We start from the raw sequence: 10501 nt of genomic DNA on the forward strand, positions 1-10501 counted from the left end.
CCAGTCGAAGACTTAGTCGGTTTCCGCCGCATGCTGCTATATGCGGCTCATCGATCAAGGCAGAGGCAAATCTGATTCGAGTTGGGAGATCAGGCTGACTGAGGGATTCACACCACAATTCCCAAGATGAAAAAGATTTGTTACAGTCACGCGCGGATTAAGGCAAATAATCAACTCCAACTACTCTCTATGAAAAGCAATTTTGAGGGATTTGTGCTACACGCACATGGAAAGCTACCACAAGACCTCAAAATCATAGCCTAACGTACGTAGAAGATGTACTCGAGCACTTCCACCCCGACGTCCGGCCGCATCAAGTCGCCGACGACTACTTCGACTACTCGTCTCGACTAGAAAACTAGTCAAAGATGGACCTTACATCGTCGACAGCTAGTCAGAATCAACTTCGACTAGCCGACTTCATCAACAACGATCGCAGCTTCATGACAACCGCCACGACTTCGTTAACAATCGTCCACGAATCAAGCTAAGTCACTTTTTTATTATTTTATATAATTTTTCCGGCTTATTTTTCGCATGCAGGGACACGCGTCGAGTAATTTTTTGTGTACGCCTCTCGACGAAAATTACCCTCCAGAGCTATCCTTTGCCAATTATTCCTGGGGCATGTTAACCAATAGCCATGAGCTTGGTACACTGAATTACGAAGGTTATAGCCACAGGTTTTGTGCACTGAGTTCCGGAAGCTCCGTCAACAGGCTTAGTACATCAAATTTCGAAGGCTATGGCCACGGGTTTGGTGCATTGAGTGTTGGAGGCTCGCAGCGGCTACACCCTAAGAAGGCACAAATCCTATGCGTAGCAACACACGCTCTGCTCGCAAATAAGGCATAAAAGTCCCAATGACTTTACGCGCAATCGGGCAGTCTTTTTGTCGCAATGCCGACTACTTATTTTAAATGTCTTCTCTTAGCGGTTGTTAATCTACTCGAGGAGAACATGCCTCAATTCATGAAAGTCTTGAATCTTTTATCATGCCTTAACGCTAGGACGCAAGATAATAATCTCTGTAGTAGCAGTGCTAGTACGCGCATACGAGATAAAGATCTCACACGTAGTGGCAATGGCTAGACATGGACTGGGAGCCTAAATATAACAGGCTAACTATTCAGGAAAAATATGGTCGAAACAAGAGCATAACATACAATATTTACATTACATTCATCACTGATTAAATTTCAGTACTTTCAATATTCCACAATATGCTATATAATGTATGCATCTTTTTTTTCAGGTCAATCTTCGGCAATGACTTTCCATCAGCGTACCTTCAATGGCTCAGCTAGTTCCCAAACTCAGAGGCTAAGTACCAATTACTACTCGGAATACCTCCAGTAGCTCCGCTAGCTCTCAAGTTCGGGGGCTAAGCGCCAAATAACTACTTGACGTAGCTTCTATGGCTCACCTAGCGCATAAGCTCGGGGGCTGAACACCGCAAAACTACTCAGATGACGATTGGCACGAAGACTAAAGCTCGCTAGACCCTTGAATTGATTATCTAACCATTCCAAGGCTCAGGGGCTGATAAGCTACACCCAACAATTGATTTTTTCAAGATGAAAGAAAAATATTCAAAATTTTATTAACTCTCAGCCTCTTCGATTCAACCTAAGGCTCGGAAGCTACTCCATATGAAGTGCGACTTTCGCCGCTTTCCATTTCACATTCCAAAGATGAAGATTATAAAATCAAGACGATCAAGAGCTTGAGCGCACCATAGTCTCATGACAGCTTTGAAGAATTTTGAAGATTCAGCCAGATAAAGTATTCGAGAAGCACTAAACTACTTGGCAAGGATCTAAAATGTACTCGAAGACTGCTGCATTCGACTACGAAGCGCTCGGGGGCTTGTAGGGGATAGATCCCCAGTACCCGCAAGGAAGGAAGAAGGCAGACTACTACTAGAATTCCCCTATGATCCTACTAGGACGCATATCCAGTAATCCTACTAGGACTCGGACCTTGTAACCAACTAGTAATCTCACCCCCTGGAGTATATAAAGGAGAGCAGGGGTCCCTAAATCGGTAGGTGAAGACCTCATAGAACCACAAAAGAGGACCAAATCCTTAATACCAAACAACACCCAAGTGCAGGGCGCAATATACAACACCCCAAACAGGACGTAGGGTATTACGCTACTCTGGTGGCCCGAACCTGTATAAATCTATGTTTTGTATCCTCGCTTTTACCTTCGAGTTCCAGGTCTGACGATTCCCCACCAACCAATCTACCACCTCGGGATACCCTCGGTAGGTTGCTGGGTATAAAACACCGACATGTGGTTTCTCCAATATGGCCAGTCCTTTTTTTTCCCGTGTGGGAACCATTGATCGAGCCCTGGCCATCCACAACTTATTTGTAACAAAAAAAATTAGATTCTTCCTCCAAAGGAAATCAAAGTAGATTCTTCGATTGCAAGAAAATATAACTTCACGAATAAAGACTCAAAGAGGCCACTTTTATGCACCATTATACAATCAACCATCACTTGGAAATTAACTTGATGTGATGTACACCTCAGTATACACAAACAGCAACTGGTTGTGCACACACAAATGCACATAGGGCGCGGAGCAGCTGAAGCATCGCTTTCGGAAAACACGACACCGACCAGCGCCTGATATGATCTTTCTTGCCCTGCACCCTTTCTGCAGTGATCGCACAAGCACCGGTCGCAGGCCCGCCACGCCGGCCGTGAGAGATCGACTGGATCAGCAGGTCGCGTGCGTGCATGATCCGCACGGACTCCGCGTGTCATCAGACTTTGGCCGCCGCCGCGTCGACGTCCCCCTCCTCCTTCTCCTCCGTCTCCCCGTCCGCCGGTTGCACGGCCGCCGCATTCCTCTCCACGTCCCCGTCGACGCCGCCGCCGCCGCTGTCCCTCCCTCCCGCCGCTTGCTTCTCCTCCCTGCTCTTGCCCCACAGGACGTTGTAGAGGCCGGCGACGAGGAGGACGCTGCCGATAATGCTGCACCCACAGCGGATCGGATGAGGACGAGATGAGCCGTTAAGCGTGGGAGAGGTCATTAAAGCTTAAGAAGACAGCGACGCGACTGAATCAGGGAGGATCAGCTCGATATGATCTGCTCGGTCGGGACTCGGGACCCCCCCGATCGATCGATCGATCAGGGCGACACGGCGCCACTTGCGTACAAGTCAAAAGGGGAGGAGGCACGAGCGAATGGTTTTTCCATCGCCGGTGACGTGGTTGGTAATCAGTGCGACGTGACGTGGTGTTACCTCCCCAGGCTGACGTCCTCGCCCAGCAGGAACGAGGCGATTGCCATGGTGAAGACGAGGCTCAGCGGCATCGACATGGACAGGAACACGGGGCCCTTCTTCTCGATCACCCAGATCTGCAGGTAGTACGAGATCGCCGCCACGACGATACCCTGGGAACGAATTGAACACGCAGAGACCAGTTGTGAGGAGATCGATCCCTGGTTGGTGAAAGCACAATAAGAAATCGCTAGTGCTTACCGTGAAGAGCACCGAGGCGAGGCTGACGGCGCCGGCGAGCTTCCACCGCGAGAAGTCCCTCTCGAGGACAAGGGCGATGACGAACGACTGGATGCTCGCGAACACGCACTGCAGCGTCGTGTTCAGGAGCTTGGAAGGGTACTCCAGCAGCAAGGGTCCCTGATTGCACGGCCGGCCGGTCGGGAATAACATTACTACGACTGCAAAAATTCGATCAGGCACTTGAACAGATCTTGATCCGTACCTGCTTCACTGTCCAGAAAGACCATATCACGATGGACGTTGTCATGAGAAAGATGCCCAGCGCCCACTCCTCCTTGGAATGCGCGTGCGCGGCGGCGGCGCTCTTGTGGTGCTTGAGGAGCTGGTGGTGGTTCATGGACTTGAGCTCGGGGCCCTCGTACAGCGCCAGCACGATGACGCCGCCGACGCAGAGGAGGATCCCAGAGGCCTTGGCTATGCCATGGACGCTCCTAAGCTTCAGGGTCTCCATCCTGTCGTGCAAAAAAAGGAAGAATGTTCAGTAAAGTTGCCTAGTAGTCGGCTGGTACTGAAAGTCTGAAACTACACATGACTGAAGGAAGCAAATTAAACACGGGCTCTTGGATCGGATTAAGTTCTCTATGACCTGAACATGACGGCCAAGATGAAGGCGACCACCGGCACGATGTTGAAGATGGCCGATGAGGAGGTCGCTGAAGCATACTTCAGGCCAATGCAGTACAAGTTGATCGTTCCTGCCATCCTGAGCAACAGAGCCCCAACGGCTTGGCGTTTCAGCGACAAGAACAGAAAAATTTGCGGCTATATGCTTCAGTCAAAGCACAAACTGCACGAACATACCCGTAGAAGGCGTGCGCGAAGATCTTGGCAGTGAGTTTGAAGTTCAGAGGTGGCGCCGGTCGCTTCCTGCAAGCGTAGAACACCAGATGAGTTAATCTTATCATTCATGGTAACTTACTGAAAGCACACGCATGCCTGACTGAAGGGTATGGGTACCTGATTTCAAGGAAGGCGAAAGGCAACAAAAAGATGGCGGCGACGGCGTGCCGGTAGAAGACGAAGACCGTGGTGCTCATGCCCTCGTTGAAGGACGCCTTGGTGAGGATGTGCATGCCGGCATAGATGAGCCGGATGAGCACCACCGTGGCGTACACCTTGCCGTTGCCCATGGCGCCTAGATGGAATGATCGATGGTGTTTCAGCACAGTTGTGCCACTCCCAGAGCGCCCGCCCCTATATATACGCGATGGCCAGCCACCCAGCTTGTGTGAATTGCCAAGACTGTACAAGGGACTAAAGTGACATGAAAGAGGAACAAGCTGAAAGTTCTCTGCATGTTCATGCATGCAATTCGGATAACAACAATTTCAAGTAGCACAATGGTCGAGTTTATGGTCAAGTTTCATTTGCAATTCAAAAGATAAAGTTTCATGTGTGTGTGTGCAAAGTTCAGGTTAGCATTACAAGATATATCTGCTTTTGAGTCAATCGACAAGAACATTTCTTAAGCAAAAAAAAGGCTGAATCTTAATTGGCCAAGTGGTCATGCTAATTAGAAAAAATGAGTAGTGCGCTGGCCACAGATGAATAACCTGCCACTTGAATAAGCAGCACGGAAGTTTGTTGGATAAAGGTCTGTGTAAGGGCAGCTTGTTTATGGAAAAGCTGTTCATCGGAGAAGCTTCCCTGAACTCTTACCATTACTCATTTTTAATGAAAAAACATCACGTGCGCTGCAGCGAAATTGATTAGGTTTTGCCACGATAAGAGGTCTTCAGTTCAAAGACCTTTTTCTTGCTTAACTAACTAATCATGCATTCAAGGTAAATGTTCATCAGCTTCTTCTATTGACCTAAACATGTCAAACTCCAGGATACTAGGTGTAAGAATATTTTATTCGCTAATTGTGGCTCAGGTAATTTATTGTGTGGTTACTATAATTGATGTTCTAGTGTGATGATTGATAGACTAGAAAATTATGAATTGCTGGGTTCAAGTACTCTCTTCTCATCCTTTAGAAAATAGTACATATCATGTGTGTGTGTAACTATATGGACATCTTTTTTTTTGCGGGTAACTATGGACATCTATTCATAAGTAGGTGCATAAAAAATATCTATTTGTGAAAAGTTGTCTATTTGTAAAATAATCATGAGATTAATCGTCATCTTATCGTGTCAACAAAGCCTGAAACATTGGGCTTATTGGGTTGATGAGTCTTGAGAACTCAGTATGAACGTTCGTAATCTTAAGAAGGGAGCTATGCGTTACTTTTAAGCCATGCAAATTAGCATCATGATTAGTGGGTCCTCTACTGAAAGCCCAGCCAACTAAGCTATATTGCTCACTTCTCAAATCCTCTGTAGTGGGTCATGGAGTATCCTATACGGTCGTATGCGCAATGATTACAATTACATAGCCGTTTGGTATAATGCAAGTAGCGCTCACTGCAACCATTTGTTGGCGATAGGATGGTCATGGGTATCTCCATTTCTAACCGATCAGTAGCTTTCGTGCCATGATACAGAAGGATCCTGTTCACGTATGCAAATGCTCCCTTTGTGAACTTCTCTTTCCCTTTATAGAAAGATGCACGACCACCTCGGCACCTTTGCCGCGCGCGTCCAAAGCTGGACATCCCCTCCTTTTTTTTTTCTCTGCGCACGTAATTCACACACACCTTCCGAATGAAAAGAAAGCATCTTCCTGATGAAATAAAATGAAATGAAATGAAGCTGGAATGAGTCAGTAATTACCGTTGGCTGGAGCGGAACATTCTTGCCGGCCGGAGGAGTGGTGGCTCGCTAGAAGTTGAAGACAAGACGCATGCGATCGATGACGCAAAAAGGGCGTGGAATCTGGGACGTAAGCGGCATACGTAGGCAGTAAGGTAATCAGGCACTTGCTGCTGCAATTTAAGTTTAATTCTTTCTAGAATCTATGAGCAGTTGTTTCAAAAAAGAATCTAGGAGCAGATGATCGCACCCTGAATCTAGTGCGAATTGTTAAGTTGGATTACACTGTTACAGAGTCAATCGAGACCAGACGCGTCGTCGTTGTGCGCAGTCAACTTGAGTCTTTTTCTCCGCTGAAGCTAGCATGCTGTGCCCGTACAAAAGGAAACAATAAAAGGAGGAGGAACGACTTTGATGGAAAACAGGAGGAGAATGGGGTAACAAAAAAAGCTTCTTTTGATTCACTCGACACGACAAAGCTCTCGTGCAGAGGGCATCTTCTGCAGGATGCTTTTGGATGCTCCATCAATCGCACCGAATTGAATCATGCACAAAAAAGGCTTGTTAACTGTTCAACAGCGAAAACCATACAGTGTCGTCCTGCAGCAAATATCTCATTTTTTTGGGTGAAATTTTATGTAGAACAATTAAAAAAAATTGTTTGCCTATAGTGTGTTGTAGCAAATATATATTTTTTTTACAGTCCTGCAGAAATTAAATAAGCTGCTCCCAATCCATTTTTTCTACTACGTTCTTTAAAGTCATGCCATTTAATACAACAATAACACACTACTAACTTCATCGATCCATGGTAATTGTCACGTTTTCACATTGATATGTGTCTCACGTCTTAGTTGGAGTTTCATCGAGAGTTTTATGACCATTAAATAACATGCCACATTAGCAATTTTATTGACGTGGTAAAGTCGTTATTACGAGAAGAGAGGAGAGGGGGTTTCATCATTTGTAAGAGGAGTTTCATCATATGAAACCCAGCAAACACAGTTACCAAGTTTTCAGCTTTGGTAACTGTGTTATGGAACTGTGCAGGCTAGGGTAGCTAGAGAAGAGAAATTTTAACAGATATTAACTCATGATGGGTGGTCGATAAAATTATGAACCAAATTGGGAGAGATGGGAGTAAAACATAGGAACCATCCCATTTACCTCTAGGTTGGCCATGGACACCTTGGCTATGACTAAGCTGCCGACCAGGACGTCAGGACCTGTGTGTGCTTCTCCCTCGAAAAAAGAAGCTACGACGTCATGAACTCTCGTCATTCATGATTCGTCACCATCCTATGTACTGTACTGTTGTTGCGTGTGCTAAGGAATGTCATCATGCATGCGGTGTGCTAAGGAATGTCATCATGCATGCGGACAAACCGGGTCAGGAGACAAAAAAGCTTAGGGCTAAGAGTATCTCCACCAAACTATGTACTGGGAGTTTTATTAAAAATTTCTTTCCTCAAAATCATACCATTCCACAACACATTTCTAATAATAAATTCTCTAAGATTTTTAAACTTACCATATCAGCACGCGTGGGCCATTAGTTGGGCTGCATCTGGGTGATCCAATCTAAGTCCCTGACTACTATGATAAAACTCCGAGTTCTGCTTTAGTTTTTGCCAAAAACACAACAAAGATCTTAATCAAAATGTCAAAATGGATCGATCTATATTTGGACATGACATGCATAAATTGTATGATAAAAATTGATCACGTCTTGACTTCAAAATTGATGCCAAAGTCGGTCAAATACAAATAAAACCTGCCGCATCGAATCTCTGGAGAAAAAAATCAGCTAGGGACTGAATTTTTGCTGACTTCATGGCCTTCTATCTTCCAAACCAAAGTCCAAATCAACAAATCATTTATAGAAGATTTGTTCACCTATAATCCTTCTCAAACTTTTGTATTTACTGATCGAAGGGCTTCAACATGAATTTTTGAGAAATTGAATCAAAATCCTTACCTACCACGGCTGTTAACTGAGTTGGCCGATTGAGGCCTCGGCCCGACGGCCGTTAGAACGCCGTCAACCCGCAGCGTCCATTCTCTGCCGGCAAGACATGCCGCTCTGTAAAAATACGACATGTATTAGAGTAGGATTCTATTATTTTCCTGTACTCATACCAAGCACCAGGAGTTCTGACCATGAGGCTCCTCCCCAAGCCAAGAGCTGGCTGGGCCTCAGGCTCCCTTTGTCTCTCTTCCTTTTTCTTTCTTCCTGCTTCTTGCTGTGGACATAGATCGAACCGAGCTCGATCCATACTACTTCGCCGGCTAAATCCAAACACCTCCGACCGTCGCCTTCAAATTGCTGCCATCCACGCCTTCCTCACCTCCCATGCTCCACCCTCCACTACTCCTAGGCGTTGGGCATTGCCCCTTCGGCCGGGGATTGAGGTTCCCCAACCCGCCATTGCCGATGCTGCCCAAAGCTCCACCTCGTCGCTTCCCCAAGCGACCATCAAAACGGAATCCTAGTGAGACGCTAGTGCCCACGCCCTCGCTCCTCCCTCTCTCCGCCGCTGTGGTCGTCGGAATCGGCACGCCGCCAGTCCGTCGTGCCACCGCTGGCAAAATAAATCGCGGGAAACTAATGGCGCGTAGGAAAGGATGAGCGCGCAAGGGGTGATTGGGGAAGTGCTAGCTCGCGCAAATATGCTGGAGAACGGAGGCCGGATGCGGGTTGCTATATTTTTTTGGCGAAAATGGGGGAGTTGTTGGAGCGTGGGATTTCTCCTTTTCTCCCTAAATCTGATTTCCTCGTTGTTTTAAGGGGCTCTTCGAGTTGCTCTACGCCGCTAAAAGGAAGTAAAAACACGGGAGCCACCGTACCTCTAGGCTGGCAATATGGACATGTCTGTTGGGCCTGTGTCAAACTACACATTTCCCTCAGGGAAAAAAGGTGCATCTACCGCGTCATAGATCACCCAACCTTTGCAGAGTTGTACTCTTTGTAGTGTGTGGTAAGGCGTGCCGTCATGCATTTATGCATGCATCACATGTGGTAATGAGAATGCATGCATCTAACTTTTGATGTTAGGGAAAAATTGGAGTAGTCAACATAAAGTCGAATGCTTTAGGAAACAAAAGTGTTAGGCTTGTTCACAGGGTGGCCCTATCAGTCAAGGCTGAAAGATGCATGCATGAGATGTGCAGTGGTAAGTGCTCTAGGTGTGAGCTGCCAATCAGGATTCAAATTCTGGGTCTCGCAAAAAAAAAAAAATTATGCAACCTCCCAGATGTCCTCCCAGGAGAGTTGGGCCGAGGTACCGAGACCTGGCTGCATTTGGTGGGCCCAGGGAACCCAGGAGTGTACGTACAGGCCTGATGGTGGGTCCACAGAAGAACTTGCGTATAGCGAACAAACAACGCGAGAGCGAATACGGAAAATCCAACCCCCGATACCCGTCCGTCTTGTGCCTGCTCAGAAGGGGAAAAGAAACGATCACCGTACGGGCAACGGAAGGCCTGCCGCCGAGGCAGCAGCGACGTGCCGTGGCGACACGGCGCGCAGCAGACATGAGGAAGAACAGCGGCGACGCCTTGGTCGCCTGGTCGGGGCGCGGCGACCGATCGGGCGCGACCGCGCGCGCGCGTGCAGGCTCCGCGCACCGCACGTACGCCGCCTCTCGCTCGACCCGGGCCAGCAAACCTGCCGACGGCCGGTGCCGTTTCTGACTTGTTCTGGAGCGGCCGCATGGACAGAGCGGAGCTGGCGTATCTCTGTTGGCGCCGGCACGGTGATCGACGGGTGGCGGCCGAATCCAGCGCGAGTGCTCTCCGAGTGCGTGGACGCAAGTCGCCGCCGGGCAAAAGTCCTGTCTCCTACTCCTTTCCAACCCATTAGCGAAAGGTTTGTTGTTGATGGACACCAATCCTTCCTTCCGTCGTAACAATTGTCTCGCGTTCGCGGTGGTGTCCGTACAGTGCAGATAATGACAGCGCATTACCCTGAATCTTATATATTAGTAGTAGTAGTAGTATCATCATCTTCCAAAGCCTTCACGATCGCTCCTTTTCAAACATTTGTTTAGGTACTGATGATGATGACCTCGAACGGTTTACGTACAGTACAGAGGATGTGCGCGGCAAACCTAATGGCGCCAATAATGTGCGTGCATCGAGCTGTGAAATCCACTACCGCGCGCACATCCTGCTGCCGCCATGGCATCGTGGCGAACACGCACGAGCCCTGACCTGATGCTATAGAATAAGGGGAATGATGCATGGTGATTGAAGCCACACA

At 47.7% G+C, this 10501-nt stretch overlaps 1 protein-coding gene across 1 annotated transcript; it reads right to left on the minus strand.

The window, feature by feature from the left end:
* Positions 1-2412: 2412 nt before the first annotated feature.
* On the minus strand, positions 2413-4849 carry LOC117842603 (WAT1-related protein At5g64700). Its single transcript, XM_034723084.2, has 7 exons — positions 4502-4849; positions 4346-4411; positions 4131-4247; positions 3747-3996; positions 3503-3661; positions 3263-3414; positions 2413-2990 (listed from the first exon to the last, which is right to left on the minus strand). The coding sequence occupies exons 1-7, from the start codon at positions 4672-4674 to the stop codon at positions 2780-2782; spliced, it is 1128 nt and encodes a 375-aa protein (XP_034578975.1). The 5' UTR covers positions 4675-4849; the 3' UTR covers positions 2413-2779.
* Between the last annotated feature and the right edge of the window lie 5652 nt (positions 4850-10501).

The sequence above is a fragment of the Setaria viridis genome, chromosome 2 (genome assembly GCF_005286985.2).
Source record: "Setaria viridis chromosome 2, Setaria_viridis_v4.0, whole genome shotgun sequence".
NCBI classification, from domain to species: domain Eukaryota; kingdom Viridiplantae; phylum Streptophyta; class Magnoliopsida; order Poales; family Poaceae; genus Setaria; species Setaria viridis.